The following is a 17337-nucleotide window of genomic DNA, read 5'->3' as shown; positions in this document are numbered from 1 at the left end:
TTATTGTTCATCTAAAGTTTGTTTCTCCCCAGTCCTGGCCTTCATGGGAAGAGTATATCCTGTACACATAGATGGTGAACTTGGTCACATGACTCATTGTCTCAAGACATTAAGGTTTTCTGGTTATTCGTTACACAACACTGTTGTGCAATAGTTAAATGAAACAAACATATTATTTTTACCTTGTTATATCTTATTCGCAATTTTGCAAAGTGAATCTTTGATAGAAGACAAGATTAACAAAACCACAATCTGATTTATTAAAAATGTCTAGAAATTTTTATTTTAAAATTTTATACTGAGGGGCCACTCCCTGGCCAAGTGGTTAAAGTTCCATGTACTCTGCTTGAGAGGCCCGGGTTCATGGGTTCAGATCCCGAGCGTGGACCTACTCCACTCATTGCCCATGCTGTGGAGGCGACCCACATAGAAAGTAGAGGAAGATTGGCACAGATGTTAGCTCAGGGCTAGTCTTCCTCAAGCAAAAAAAGAGAAAGATTGTTAGTTAGCTCAGGGCAAATCTTCCTCACAAAAAAATAAAATAAAATTTACATTGAGTAAAATCAAGAGTCTGTGTTTTTCCTAAGATATGTGAAAAAAGAAACAAATTGTTAGTATTTGTAATAATTAAGATTATGTATAGCTGCGTATAACTGAAAAGAGCAAAATAATAGGAGACTAAATGAGATAGATGCTTATTCCTCTCTCACATGGCATCAATTCAGACACCAGCAGTCCAGCACTGATCCATGCTCCACAGTGTCATCAGAGACCTAAGGCTACAGCTTTCTTTTTTATTGTCAGACATCAGGACTTTCATGCTTTATGTTACCTGATGACCTAAGATAGTTGCCAGAACTTGAGCCATCGCAAATGATTCACAGGCCAGAATCAAGCGTAAAGGGGAAGCATAAAAAATATAAAATCCTTAAAAAATAAAAAAATAAATGAAAACCCCTCCTCGCTGATTAAGCTGTCTTCACTAACCTTACCAGATACACCACCCAGCAACTCTACTGACCTCTCATTGGCCAGAAGTAGATCACATGACCACATCTTGTTTAAAGAGAGGTTCAGAAATGTAGCACAGCTAAAACCTAGATTCTCTTGCTAATGAGCAAGAGGACTGGGAATGGGTTGTGAAGTGGCACTCCATTGACATTGCTCTGTTTTTTTTTTCCCAAGGAAGACTCGCCCTGAGCTAACATCTGTGCCAGTCTTCTATTTTTTAGTATGTGGGCCACCAGCACAGCCTGGTCCTTAACAGAGTACTGTAGGTCCATGCCGGGGAACCATACCCAGGCCGCCAAAGCAGAGTGTACTGAACTTAACCACTAGGTCATCAGGGCTGGCCCACCTGGCTCTGTTTATGCACTAAGACATATTACTGTATCTCATTGACCATAAAATCACTAAAAAAAGAGATTTTATATCTCAGTAAATTTCAAAATCTAAATTTTCTAAGACAGAAAAAATGTATGCAGAGTTTGAAATTGTGTTTAGACTGTATTTGAATATGTTTTACGTAACTTTTCCACTGATAGAAGAGCTTACTCTGCTGGGTTCCTCATTATTTTTGTTTCTTCATGCCAACCTAGTTAGGTGATTTTGAGTGAATGAATAAATGTATCAGTCAATGTTTTTGTGCAATATTTTCCATGAAAAGAGAATATTATCTACTTTTTTAATCCAAAATACAGCCAGATGCTAATCTCTATGTCTGCATTTGTGTAAGCATTGCTTGTTTTTCTCCCTGTTTTTTCTGAAGCCTATCATTTGAGAACACTTGGATAATTAAAAGTTTTTTATCATTGTCAATAATTGAATTAAAGCTACAGTATATCAATACATTTAAATTTTTCTATTATGTAAAGCTCATGAAAATGTATTAACCTGAGGCTTCTCCCTATCAGTATCAAACTGATTGCTCAAATGGATATCTACTTAAGTAGTGTCAAGCTAAAGTAGTATAACAAAACTTAGAAAATATTCATTGTGACATTATAGATTTCAGCTAAGTTAAATTGCATAAGTCACCAAAGTACATAATGTTCAATAATGTTAGCTATCATAATAAATATTACAAAAGAGTAACACAGATAATTTGAGCAGAATAAGATTAAGTAACTTTGGTGGCAATATGTAGGATGGAGAAGAATCAGAATTCACTAGAAGCAAGAAGTTCAGTTAAAAAGCTATTAAAGGAAGTTATTGATGAGACATGAAAGGGTCAGGTGGCATTTGGGATCAAAATATAAAACTGTCAGTAATAAATCCAGGATATAGCAGCAGTAAAATATTTTATAGCTGTAAAGAGGTACAACAGGTTATTCATAAAAATAATTGAAGGAAGTGATTTTGATCCCCCTTAAAATCAGAGAAATACCAAGAGGAAATGCCAAAATCAAAACCCTAAATACTGGTCTATTTGTACATCCTTGAAAAAATAACTCATGAAGAAAGATGCTGACTGAGCTGCCTAATTCCGGTGCATAGAGTTGAAATCTATAATGAATTAATCTTTAGGTTGAGGTGTCCTTTCACCAGCTGATTCAAGCGTGGCAAGAAAATAATTAGACTGTGTTCTTTCCAAACTTGATAGGAAACCAGTTTTTCTTCCAGAGTAATTTATCATTTCCTGCTAAAGAATGATTACTTTTACTGTTATACATGGTCTCTTGGGTGGTTTTCAATGTTGTTGTTTTAGCAGATGAAAGTAATAAATGCATGGTTGAGGGGGTATGCCAGTAATACACGCAAATTCTTTCCTGAGGCAATATGAAATACCCTGTCACTTAATGATTTATGTAACAGCCGTGAGCACAGAACTCAGCACAACCAGAGCACGCATTCACTGGAGTCCAAAAATAAAATTCAAGAGCAGAAGCTGAATTCTCTTAAACTGTCAGAACTCGCAAAAGCAAAAGCTTTTCGTACGACTAACCCTCCTCCTAAAGATAGATTCGTTGTCTTAGTCCATCACCCGTTGCTGTGTAATCCAGCTCAACGTAATTAGGGCTTCCCTAGTATAAAAATCCTGTATCACTTGTCTGAGAGACTGTGAATAAAATGCACGTTGGTCAGAGAAATTATGAAAGTCACACATTTACTATAGTAATTGGAAATGGAGACTAATGATTAAGAGGGTAGCCTTGAAATTACACGATATTAGGTTCTCTATCATCTCTTGCTTTTTACCAGCTGTGTGACCTGGGAAATTTTATTAAGTCTTTAAGTTTCAGTTGCCTTGACTGAGGAAAGAAGGATAATAATACTAAACTTACTGGATTTTTTTTATAAGGATTAAATGGAAAATGATATGTAAAATCTTTAGTACAATGCTTGGCAATCATGAATCCTCAAAAAGTGGGTAGCTGTTATGTTTTACTTATCTTAGTAGACAAAAATACTCCAGTTCAGTATTCCCAGCCATCATCTCAAATTGCAATTCCGTAAACTGTGGAAGATGAATCAGCTGCACTTTCAAAGGGTCAGCCTTTCTGATGTCTGGTGGTTGACTTAAGGGAGATGCTATACAGAAGTCATCATTTAGGCACCCTGCTGGCTAGGGTCACGATGAATTGGAGAGAGCCAGAGTTAGTACTATTTGTTCTAAAAACACAGAAGAGAATCTTTAAATGAGCTCAATCTTTCTGATTAATGTCTTAATTTCTATGTAAAGAACACTGTAGTTGTCAAATTTGTTCCTAGAAGTTTAATTATAGTATTCAAATATGAATGTTCTGAAACTATGTTTTTATGTTTAAAAATGAATAACACATCATGTTCCTTAAAAGAAGCTTATACTCCATTTTTAAAAGAGTTGTCACTTCTATCTTGAGAATTCTTATTTCCCATAATGGGACCATTTTTCCACAGGTAGAGCTGTGTTAGCCTTACCCTGACCATAGAGGTGATTTTTCTGAGCCAGAAACATCCATATTCAGTTCTGTTACACAATAACACATTTCTTTGTTTAAGTTTAGATAGAAACTTTTTCAAACACTCAATTTTTTTCCATTTTTAAATCTTAAAATGTTTTATTATAATTATAGTATAAAAAGAATTGTCCCATTGTCAAAAAATGTCCAATAATCAGAGAATGGTCTGGGTGATGAAATTGTAGTTATTGGAATTTTATATATGTTCTGTCTCTTAAGCAAAAAGAAATTTTTCTCTATAAACTGGAAAAAGATCATTTAATTATTGCATCAAGATTTATCTCATCTATACCTCCATATGTCCTCTCGCACATCAGATCTTTCAAACGCTAGTAAATAGAGTCTAAACTATGTTATTCAATACAGTTTATAAAATCATGATTACAATTCATCATTAAAGTTATTGCTAAGTAACTCCATAAAACAAAACAATTTTATCTTGTGTTCATATAACTTAAGATAAATGTGTTCTGCAAAATTTAAAAAAAAAAAGGAAAATATTTCCTGGAGCATTCCCTAAGCTAAGTGTTAGCAGTTTCCTTTCAAATGCCATGTATGTTACAGAGGATCTAAAAGGTTCACTCATGGGTCAGGAAAAGAAGACTAGCAAGATTCATTTGAGCATTCAGTTTGTTCTGTGTGCCTTGCAAGATACCATATTTACTCTTTTTCTCTTTACTTTTATTATTTTACTTTTTTCAGACATTTTGGTTTTTAGAGACAATAATTCTACATATTTAAATAGAATAGTTGAAAATATGGTAATTTGGCTACAATTTAAAGTTAATTATTTAGCTACTTCATTGAATTGTTTGGGATTAAATTAAGTAATAGCTGAAATGCTTAGAACAGATTCCAGTACATAGTAGTCACTCAGAAAATAATATTAGCTATATTTAAAGTATTCTCCTGTAACTCTGCTAATATATTTTTAAACAGTCACATTGGTAATGTAAAGTTAAGTTACATAAAATAATATACACAAAAGAGTTAAGACTGTAAAATGCTAATCTGTTTTTAACCTCTTCACTTTATGTTTACATACGACAGAAACTTTACCTTTTCAGGGCACTAAAGGACTGCTTTTTATGCAAAGTTCTGTTCTAATATTTGTCTTAATTTCTCTGGAACTACATTTTTAACTTTTAAAGTGATGGCACCCTTAATATATTTAGGAAATTTTAGCCTCCATTTTTCTTCTACTTCTTCTATTTCTCCCGTTTCTTTGATCACTGAGCAAGACTACTTCACTTGGTTGTCACTGAAGACTTTCTTCGATGTGGCTAATGTTTAGTCCTCATTTTTTTAAACCATCCTTGAGATATATTTGCAAGGGCTTTCGTTTATGTAACAGTGATGCTTCCCAGGGACTCTGCCTGCATATCCAGGTCACTGATTCCAGACAGCAGTGGCTCCCCAAGGCAGGCAGGGAAAGAAAACTCACAAACCGCATGAAGGGCTGAGATTCCTGGAAGCTGTGGACTCACTCAGTGCTGTCTTTACCTGGGCATTGTTGTGTTCTGTTCTGCTTTGTAATCAGGTGATTATTACAATAAATATAAATTAGAAAAACTACAGGGAATAACTTTCAAGACATTCTAAGCTAAATGCACATTGACATTAGTTTACTAGGAAAGTTAAATACTTGATTGCAAAGGGCAATTGGGAATTTGGAATATTGACAAATGCTTGTATTTTATTTTATTTTATTTTTCTTTCTGCTTTTTCCCCCCAAATACGCCCAGTACATAGTTGTATATTCTAGTTGTGGATCCTTCTATATGTGACTTGCATTTTATTTTAATTCTCATAATTCTCTTTTGTCAGCTGCTCCATCATTATTTAAAATTACAACAGAGGAGGCTGAGGTTTATGGTCCAAGAATGTGAAGACAAACCCACAAATACACACTAACACTAAACAAAAGATGGCAAATGAGCTTTGGATAGATATTACAAAATCTAAGCAAGACCAGTAGTCTTGAAAGCCTAGTTTTAAATCAAATGGGAGTTTGTGGTAGTAGAAGCGGGCAGGAGTTTGAGGGAGAAAAAGTGTTGAGTTCCAAAAGCCTTCATTTCATGAATAAAAACACTGGGAGAAATTCCAATGTAAATACACAGAGACCCCAGGCATGACAAATGTTTTGGTAAAAGTGAGAGAAGAGCAATAGAGCAAATCCTAGAAATCCCCTGAGAAAGGCGCCTACAACCCCCCCTTAGTCGGAAAGATGTGCGCTCACTTCCCAGCGCGTAGCTCAGGAAGATTGCCAGACCTGCCTAGAAGCTCTGGGTCCCACCTTGCCGAGCCCTCAGGAAGCACAGTAGCACAGACTGAGTCAGATTTTCAGTGATGGGGCCTAGCTAGCTCTGGCTTCACTATGGTGCAGGTGAAGCAGTCAGGATTCACCAAACTCCTGAAAAAGGGGAGAGATGGTGCTGTCAGACCCAAAGAACCTGTGATTTGCCTAAGAAAGATGCCAACTGAGTAGAAATATTGACCAAGGGCTGAGGCAGTTCCAAAGACTTAAGCAAAAGCTGCTAGAACAGGACAAGAAAGACCAGGTGAATTGACTAAATCTGAGAGAATATCAGTAGGAAACAGAATAATGCAAGCAATAGGCATCTATCCACCACCGCACCAGGAGCGCCCAGGAGCGCCCAGACTCGGGGAAGGGCTTCCTCTGCCCCGCCCCAGCTTAAGTACTTCCTCAGGTAGCACCCAGAGCTCAAAGTATTGGGTTTAAAACCTGAGTGTATCAAGTTCAAATCTGAAACATATTGAGTTTAACTTGAATGTCAAGCATTAGTTTTCCATTATCAGAAATGAGGTAAGTAAAATTCAATTTTAGAAAAATAAAGAATATTCAATCTTTAGGAGAAGCAAATTATGAAACCCATACTGTCTCTAATTGCTACTGAATGTAGCTTTCTAATACTCCTCAGTTTCACGCTGCAACATGATTCTGAGCTTCAGCCTCTGAAATCAGAACTTCCCGATAGTGTGTACCTTTCAGGTTACAGATCTCCGTGTTCAGAAACATTGTGCTTCATTCCTTCTTCAAACAGGGGAGAAGTCTTCAAATAGTTCCTTCTTCAAATGATAATTAATTGATTAGATTTACAAAGAGTGAGTTTTGCTGGCTAGGTGGTACTTTGTAACACTTTCTTTTGTTGCTGTTATCACAGTTGTACTTAGTGTCCCTGCTACTATTTCATACAATAGCAAAGGCGTTTTAATCCTGCGTAATCTCCTCACCTAACACAGCTGTTCTTATTTTGCAGATCGTCTCAACAGGTTTATATATTTTACATAGCTACAATACATTGTTTACATTTGCACTCTGCTATATTAACTTTACACTATATCCTAGACATTTTCCATGCTTCTACATAGTTTTCAAAATTATAATACCGTATCATTCATCAATATAATTACTTAAATATATTTATATATTTATATAATTATAATTACATAATTACTTAAATCACTTTTTAAAAGTACCCCAATATTAACTCAGATCCCTCTTAGGTAGCATTTAATATTTTGTATATGGATAAATCTGAAATTAAAGAATACATAAATGCATACATCCCCTTACTCATATTAAATTCTGAGGATATATTTTCAAGTCAAAAGTTTCAGTGTCACTATGGCTTTTACTGAATTTTACCAAATAAGATGACAACAAAATGCAGGGTCCTTTGTGCTGAAAGGCAGCACTGCTATAGTGCCCCAGTTCTAACACATCTTCCCACTATACCTTTTTAATGTTCCGTATTTGGAATCCCTTATATGCCAGTCATTAAAACTAACTTGCCAGCTTTTAGGCAATAGAGTAAGTTATTGAGCAGATGCTGTTGTCTGTCTCTATACAAACTTTGCCCGGTATAGATTTCTGTCACTCTAATTGTCAACACATTTGCATTATTTGCCTTCTTTGAATTCTGATTGAAACATGGATCCATAAATGATTTCTAAAAGAAACCTTTAATACTGCAATATAATATACATTTGCGACAAAAGATATTATGTACTTGACAATGACCTATCATGTTTGTGACAATGGAAACTCAAGAAAAAGCAGTGGATGTTGCCCACCTACTTCGGGAGACAGCATAACGTTTTCATAGTAGATGTTGATGCAATTGGCTGAAGGACTAGTCATAAATCAATCTGTCCAAAGCTTCAGGCTAGCTTTCAGGAAAAGCTGTTTAACTTTCACATAGACATAATTCAATTAAGAAAAATAATACAACTTTCCAAAGAGGAATGGCAGACAAAAACTATTAAACATCTGTATATCTAAAAGATATGCTGTCACTTGTAAAGGCGTTAATATCATGAGCAAAGTATGAAAAACAAAATATTTCCATGGTGTTGAAAAAGTGACTTTAATTCGAAAGAATTCATACTGAGTGTGAAGAGAATAAGACTCAAATTTGTAGTAATGAAGGAAGAAAGGATATTGTGATATTGTGATTTATAATAAGAAATATATTTGGTCTTCCTCCTCATTCTGGCACAAAGCTCCTAAAACTCTTGGAATTTCCTAGGGGAAGAGAGTGATAAAGGTCTGTTTTGTTATGTTAATGAGGTGACTTTTGGACCCAACCTGAGGGTGGAGGCTGGTTGCCAGGAGACCCAACAGTGTGGTTAGAGGGTTGGAACTTTTAGTCCACCCCTGACCTCCAGGCAGAGGAGAGGTCCTGGAGGTGGAATCAATCCCCAATGGCCAATGATTTAATCAATGATGACTACGTAATGAAGCCTCAGTACAAACCCAAAAGGACAGAGTTTGGAGAGATTCTGGACTGATGAACACGTGGAGATTCCAGGAGAGTGGCGCCCTGGAGAGGATATGGAAGCTCCACACCCCTTTCCAAGTACTTCACCCCATGCATCTCTTCTGTCTGGCTGTTCCTGAATTATATCCTTTTATAATGAATCGGTGGTCTAGTATCTAAAACGTTTCCTGAGTTCTGTGAGCCACTCCAGCAAATTAATTGAACCCAAGGAGGAGGTCTTGGGAACCTCTGATTTATAGCCACTTGGTCAGAAGTACAGGTAACAACCTGGCCTTGTGACTGTCACCTGATGTGGGGGGTTGGGAGGGCAGTCATGTAGGAGTGAGCCCCCTAGGTGGAATCTGATGCTATCTCTGGGTAGACAGTGTCAGAATAGAGTTGACTTGTAGGACACCCAGCTAGTGTCCCGAGAATTACTTGTTGGTGTGGGGAACCCCAAACAAACACTGGAATCAGGTCCAGGAACCTAACTTAGGTGCATAATTAAGTGGATAGAAGTATGCTAATATTACTTAGTGGAAAATAGAAATAATTTACATTTGATGTAAATACATTTACATTACATGTACATTTAATGCCATGTTATTTGTTTTCTCTTTATCCCCTAAAATGTTATTGGCAATTGGATTTTAACCTATCAAAATCTTATCTTAGCTAGTTTGTACTCTGTATTATAATCATAAGAGTTTCTGATTTAGATCTGTGATCCCTGGGTTTTTAAGGTCAGCTGTTACTTTTACTAGCATGTGGCTGGTAAACCCGAAAGGAAGTCCCCCATCAAGTGGGTGTATCAGCCTTTCTGAGGGGGTCACATCGCAATGAATGCAGTACACCTGCGGACACGGCTTGTGTTCCCCTGGGGGAGCCCTCTGCTCCTTTAGGTTCTGGCTTATCTGGGATCTTTGAGTGGAGTTCCTTAACAGAGCTGAAAAAGATTTTCAGTCCAGAGGGAAACAGAAAAGGTGGCAGCTTTCTTTTTCTTTCACATTTCAGAATCTGTTGCAGCCTTCTGCTTAAAGGAGCTAATTTTGTTCCTTTGTAAATTAAGAAAAATAATTAAATATGGTTTTTGTTCCTGAGGCCTTTCAACAACAGCCTTTTAATTTTCCTCTGTGGTAAAAATAGTAAACTGCAGCTTTTAATGAAATGCCTCATTGTAGGGGATTTTTAAGTTTTGAGGCTATCTGCCCCCCCCCCATCTTATATGAAAGGAACACATCTCTTCAGAAAAGAAAATGTGACATGAAAACTTTTTAAAAATTGAAATGATAAAACCAATTTTACACGTTGTTTTCACGGCAGCGTGTTTCTGGTGTGTATGCTCTGGGGCTGTCTGCCGTAGGTATGGTTTGGGTCCCCCGTTCTCTGAGCGTTCGTGGTATTCCCTTCAAACAGTGTACTAAGTGCATTTTCTTTTGTGTATATGCAAAAATTGCGTTTAGTTTTCCATTTCTACATTTTGCACAGCTCACTGAGAAACAATATGAAGTATTTAATTGCTTATTAAATTGCTTATTCCTCAACTGCTGAAGTATATACTTTCATTACAGCTTTAAATTAAAGACTTGGAATCAAAGTTATTGCTTTTTTAGTACACGTGTGAAGTTATGTACTTTGGAGGTCGTGACGAGGGACAACATCAATGTATCTGCCAATAAAATTACTTGAGTAAAGCATCTCGTCATCACAACAGAAGCCCTGCAGTGTCCCCTTGGGATGTTCCACGAATACTGAGTGGTATTAAACTTCTATTAACATCCAGAAAAATGCACCTTCATTAAACTTGTGTGTCTTTAGATGAGAGTAAAACGTCAAATCATTCTGTATATATTTTGGTGGATTTAAACTACTTTTCTCTATCTCCTGGAATAATACGTTGCCCTTAGTTTATACATGTAATTTAATAATCTAAAATCTGAAGACAGTGAAAGAAATCACCATTTACATTATAATATTTTACAGAATTTTTAGCCTCCAGAACTGATAGAAACTTTGTGGGATCTAGTACCAATTTTGCATAAGTAAAGTACTTTCTGTGGAATTCAGTTTCTATCCATTTTTACCAGTGTATGGAAATTCAGTGACTGTGTCCCCAGGCGCGCTGGGTTTCCTGCTGGGCTCTTTGGAGAAGATAAATATACACTGTACACCAGAGTTTAATCGCATCACACTAATGACCAGACACTGTAGGTATAAAAATTAATGAGATGTTTTTCCTGGCTTATAATCTGTATGGAAAAAAATCTCCTATACTATGTGTATTATAATTAAATATATAAAGCCTCTGTTAAAAACAATTAAAGGAGCCACAAATTCTGGGCAAGCAAAGGAGAAAGTGATGCCAAAGTCGTTTTGGGTGAAAGCAAATTTTGCAGCTGCCACCTTCTAGAAAGCTCAGGAGATTTACATTAACTTGGCTTCCCCCCGTCTCAGTTTCCTGATTTGTAGACTGGGGCGGGTGTTAATTTCTACCTACCAGAGGTGTTGGTAGATCAAATATAACAATAGCTATGGCACAGTTAACATAGCGCCTGGCACATAGGAAGGACTGGTACATGTAGTGGGACTTTCTGTTTTTGTTTTTAATTAGCTGGCCTGAATGTAGACGGTAAGGAGTCCACAATGCGGAGGTGCTGGAAGAAACCCCCAGCATCAGTGAGGTGCTCTACAGCACTGGGCTGTGCCTCACCTGGTGTAGCCCCTGCATCGTCTGCATCCAGATGACCTTTAGAGGAGGAGGGACTTCTTAAAAATTGTATTTCTAACCTCATTGAAAAATTATGTCTCTAGACTTCATTGAAGCAGAATTCCTGATGATTACGACTTGGAATTTTGGCGTTTACCAAGATTGTCCAGGGACTCGCATGCATGCGGAACTGTGAGAGCCACTAATACAGGGTATCAGAAATACCAAACGGGCTGGCTCTGGGGCTGAGTGATTAAAGTTCCATGTGCTCTGCTTTGGCAGCCCCGGGTTCACTGGTGTGGATCCCAGGCACAGACCTACTCCCATTTACCAGCCATGCTGTGGAGGCATCCCACATACAAAGTGGAGGAAGATTGTCACACACGTTAGCTCAGGGCTAATCTTCCTCACCAAACACACACACACACACACAAATGCCAAATAAAAAACCCTGGAGACCAATCAACATTTAGAACTCAGGAAAAGAAAAAGCGCTGAGCAAGAGAATGAGAAGAAGGCACAGCTGCAGGCGTGGATGCAGCCAGCAACACAAGGGAGCACTGTCTGGAATTCAAGGGAGAAAGAGTTTAAGAAAATTCACAATGGCCTGTCTCTAACTCTTATTCTGCAAGTCTCTCTGAAATATTTCAGGCTGACACAAGAGTCCTGTCATCCTGATTTGTCTCTCTACTCTCAATCTAAGGAAACAAAACTCACCAAATGGAGTGAAGTCCTTTGTGCCCCCTCACAGTTCATCTTCTCTTGAGGCCCCCCCTCACCCCACGTGACCAGTATCTTGAACTTAGTAGTTACTATTTTCGGCATTTCTTTTACTCTGATACATATCTATGTATCGCTCTTCAAAACGTATGCTTTGAACTTAAATTTTCTAATATGTCTGCTTGAAAATTAAGTTTAGCTCAATATTAATTTTATGACATTCACCCATGATGTCTGTAGCTTTGGTTTATTTCTCATGCTCGATTTTGTCTTAGATTTTATGAAGACTATCATTTGATCATTCTATCGCTTATTGATGTTTAGATCATTTTCTGTGTTTTCTATGCCATGAATATTTTTCCTTGTGTACAAGAGTTTATCTGTTCTCATTGCAGTATTGTTGTCAAACTGCTCTCCATGCTTATACGGATTTACAGCCTCCTCAAGACTATATTTTTAGAAGACAGTTTTCCGTGGATCTCTTGCTTTTTTGCATATCATGTGTGCAGAGGCACTAACTGTCTTTTTATTCTAGCCTATCTCTTCAAGGTCATTTGCATAGCAAACATTCTTAGAATAGAGAGAGTGTCTCCCTCTGGAGTAGACAGAAGGACTGCTCAATGTCCAACATATCAAACGTAATGTCTCCCTCTTGGGTAGTGGTTGAGTAAGTTTGGTTGCTGTCAGTTATTAAATACGAAGGTTTCTTATCCTCAGCGTCCCTCAGATGTGATATAAATCAAAGGCATGTGCAAAATCCACGTGGGCAGTTCTGGGTCACCCCTGTGGGACTAGGGAGACAAGGGGAACCAATGTGAATGTGACGTTTATGGTGTCTGCTGTGTCGTGACCCTGTAATCTGAGTCGGCTAGCATCCATGATACTGTTGCAAGCTGACTTCTTAGCTTGTGAGTAAAATCTTACCCATCCACCCCCTCCTCCTGCCCTTTCCGGTTCTTGACGTGTGTAAATATTCTCACTGTTTCATATCTACATCAAAACCTAATATTGTTATTTTTATAATTTTTTTCTTTATCTCATGGTGGGAAATAGTACTATGGTTTTAATTTCCATTTCCTTGACTCGTGGTGAAACTGAGCCTTTTCTCTAATCAGTTATTTGGGTTTCCCCTTCTATGAAATATCTATTCTTATTAGGTTCATTTTGCTACTGAATACTTTTTCTTATTTACTTACAGGAGTCTTAATATAGTCTAGTTAACTACATGTTCTAAATATCTTCTTCAAACATCTACCTTTATTTTCCCTGTTTAATGGGGAGCACTGATAAGAAATTTTTATACCAAAGTTTTAAATTTCAAATTTCGAATTTAAGATTGGCTAATTTATCAATCTTTTTCCTTACTAATTGTATTTTTCTATTTTGTATAAGCAAGCAATGTCTTACTTGAGGTCATGGTGACATTGTTCTGATTTTTACTAAATGGTTTTTAACTTTTGCCTTTTAAATATAGGTATTTGATCATCCTGAGACTGCCTTTTCTGTATAAGATGTGAAGTAGGAATCAAATTCATGTTTTCTCCATATACATAACTAATTAAATGGTATATTATTTTCTGTCTTCTATGTAAACATCCCCACAAATATATACATGGGCTTTCTGTTCCACTCCTTTATTTTATTTGTCATTTTTCTAATCCTGTGCTAATGGCACATATTTGAGATTTTCATTTCCAGAAATCTAGCAGGTTAGGCTACATAAGTGGAACTAATACACCTTCAGACATAAAGCAAATACATAAATATATGAAAAAATATATATATGCACATTTACACATTTGCTGTGTGTCTGTATATGGGTGTGTGTATATATGTAAAATTACTCTGTAAAAACATAAGGGATTAGGGGGCCCGCCCCGTGACCAAGTGGTTACATTTCTGTGTGCTCCACTTCAGTGGCTCAGGTTTGCAGGTTTGGATCCCGGGCATGGACCTACTCCAATCATCAGCCATGCTGTGGAGTCATCCTACATTCAAAGTAGAGGAAGACTGGCACAGATGTTAGCTCAGGATGAATCTTCCTCACCAAAATATATATATATTTTTATATATATTAATATATAAATATATATATACACATATAAGGGAAAATGGAAGCTCAAAAAAATGGAATATTCCACCCAAATTGCTTTTGCCTTCAGCTATTCACCAGCCCAGACAAAGTTGCCCTTTGATTCTTACAGCATGGCGTTGGTGAGGCAAACCGGAAAGAAAACCGAAGGCCTGCCCAAAGCAAGAGATCATCTCCACTTTAATTTGTGACACCAAAGGATTTCACAGTCAAAGTGAATTTTACTGTCTATGCTCTTAGGAGCATGTCAGAAACAAAGGTACATCTCTAAAGGAACGTGTCTCAAAGACACAAAGAACCCCAGTTCTTTGTGAGAAGAGGAGAAAAGCACCACTAACAAGGACGTATAGACTTCAGATATAAAACGTGTTCGATACATATTATAAGGCAACTATGCTTAGCAATACATGTATGAATAAAAGAAAACTGAAAATGCATGCAAAGAACAGGAAATTATCAAGATGGCACAACAGATTTTTTTTTCAAAGACTTTACTCTTTTAGAGTAGTTTTAGGTTCATGGCAATATTGAGCAGAAGGTACAGTAATTTCCCATATATCCCCTGCCCTCACACCTGAGCAGCCTCCCTTAATATGAACATCCCCCACCAGGGAGGTACATTTGTTACAATGAACCTACACAGGCACATCGTTATCAGCCAAAGTCCACTGTTTACATTGGGGTTCTCTCTTGATGTTGTATATTCTACGGATTGGGCAAACTTTTAGTTACATGTATCCACCATTATATCATCATACAGAGCAGTTTCACTGCCCTAAAAATCCTCTGTGCTCCACCTCTTCATCTCTCCCTTCTCCCTAACCCCCGGAAGCCACTGATCTCTTTATTGTCCCATAGTTTTTCTTTTCCAGAATGTCATATAGTTGGAATCACACAGTATGTAGCCTTTTCAGATTGACTTCTTTCACTTAGTAATTTGCATTTAAGGCTCCTCCATGTGTTTTCATGGCTTGATAGCTCATTCTTTTTAGCACTGAGTAGGATTCAGTTGTCTGGTTGTAGCACAGTTTATTTATTCATTCACCTACTGAAGGACATTTTGGTTGCTTCTAAGTTTTAGCAATTATGAATAAAACTCCTATAAACATTCATGTGCAGATTTTTGTGTGGACATAAGTTTTCAGCTCCTATGGGTAAATAGTAGGAGCAGAATTGCTGGAGTCATATGGTAAGAGTATGTTTGCTTTTGTAAAACACCACCAAACTATCTTTCAGAGTGGCTGGACCATTTTGCACTGTCAACAGTAATGAATGAGCGTGTCTGTTGCTCCACATCCTTGTTAGCATTTGTGTTGTTAGTATTCTGGATTTTGACCATTTTAATAGGTGTGTAGTGATATCTCATTGTTGTTTTAATTTTCATTTCTCTCATGACATGATGTGGAGCATTCTTTCTGTTAAGATCTGTAGCCCGTTTTTAAATTGGATTCCTTGTTTTCTTATTGTTGAGTTTTAAGAGATCTTTGTATATTTTGGATAATAATCCTTTATCAGATGTATCTTTTGCAAATATTTGCTCCTAATCTGTGGCTTGTCTTTCATTCTCTTGATAATGTCTTTTGTAGAGTAGAGATTTTTAATTTAAAGAAGTCCAGCCTAACAATTATTTCTTTCATGGATTGTGCTTTTGGTATTGTATCTAAAAAGTCATTGACAAAATCAAGGTCATCTAGATTTTCTCCTACGTTATCTTCTAGGAGTTTTGTAATTTTGCATTTTACATTTAGGTCTGTGATTCATTTTGAGTTGAATGTTGTGAAGGGTGTAAAGTCTGTACCTAGATTCAGTATTTCACATGTGGATGCCCGGTGTTCCGGCACAATTTGCTCCAGCACAATTTGCTGAAAAGACTGTCTTTGCGCCATTGCATTATCTTTGTTCCTCTGTCAAAGATGAGTTGACTATAAATTTGTTCAGCAAGAAGTCGTTAAACTTATATCTCTCTAAACCTCCAGATTGAGACTCCCATAGAGACTGTTGTTTTCTCTCTCTGACTCTTAATGTTAGAGGGCATATTAAATATGTTTAATCAGCCAAACTATCCTGTGACAATTTGGTAATTATCTGCAAACATCTGCATGGAAACGTCTGCAAAATTTGGTGGTTATTATAGAAACTTGAGCTTTAATAAAGTGTGTTCATATAATATAATCTATTTTCTTATGTAATAAAATGTCAACTTTTTTTCTCATTCTACTAGAGCACGATAAGTACCTCTGAAGAAAATACTGAGAACATTATTACATAATTCTTTTGATTTCAGGCTGGACAGCAGCGTTGGTGGGAACAGGAGATTAAAATAAATGGAAATATTCAAAAGGGAGAATTAATTACATATAATTTGACTGAGCTAATTAAACCAGAGGCTTACGAAGTCCGACTAACTCCTCTCACCAAATTTGGTGAAGGAGATTCAACAATTCGTGTCATCAAATACAGTGGTAAGCAGCCCTTTCTTTAAAAGTGTTTATTTACATATCTGGAATATGTAGATTGCAACTATACCAAATTTAGACACAAACTAAAATTTAGCATGTTGACTTTCTGGGTCATCAGCCAAGTGACCAAAGAAAAAACAAATCGAAGAAACATAATCATCATATAGTATTTGATGATAAATGCAGAGATATGGAATAATGTTTTTGTTAGCATTGAATCTCTGTGATAATGTCAGGAATGTTCCTTTATTTTCTATCCCATAATTTATGATGTAATATTTCTGCATTTTATTTTTTCAAATTCTTAATGGCTTTAAAATCTATATTAGGAAGTTAGCAAATGTGATCAAAATGTTTTCTTATTTTTTTAATTAATGGACTTAGTTTTTGAGCAGAAAGTATAGCGAGCTCCCATATATGCCCTCTTCCCCTTCCCCTCCACCCGGGTTCCCCTATTATTCACATCTTCTGTTAGCGTGGTCCTTTTGTTACAATTGATTAACCAATATCGACACATTCTTATTAAAGTAAATAGTTTGCATTGGGGTTTATTATTTGTGTTGTACACAATAATGTGTTGTACAGTTATGTGGATTTTGACAAATGCGTAATGACATGTATCCACCATTACAGT

At 36.7% G+C, this 17337-nt stretch overlaps 1 protein-coding gene across 6 annotated transcripts in view; it reads left to right on the top strand.

Moving 5' to 3' along the window:
- MDGA2 (MAM domain containing glycosylphosphatidylinositol anchor 2) overlaps positions 1 to 17337 on the top strand; it is a 782115-nt gene that overhangs the window by 716330 nt on the left and 48448 nt on the right. For all 6 annotated transcript variants that reach the window (XM_023624618.2, XM_070275008.1, XM_070275000.1 and 3 more), the window contains one exon: positions 16529 to 16706. In XM_023624618.2, coding sequence (XP_023480386.1) covers positions 16529 to 16706 — 178 coding nt within the window. The remainder of the gene's footprint in view (positions 1 to 16528; positions 16707 to 17337) is intronic.

Source organism: Equus caballus, chromosome 1, assembly GCF_041296265.1.
Source record: "Equus caballus isolate H_3958 breed thoroughbred chromosome 1, TB-T2T, whole genome shotgun sequence".
In the NCBI taxonomy this organism is placed as follows: Eukaryota; Metazoa; Chordata; class Mammalia; order Perissodactyla; family Equidae; genus Equus; species Equus caballus.
This window is presented reverse-complemented; position numbering and strand designations above follow the sequence as displayed.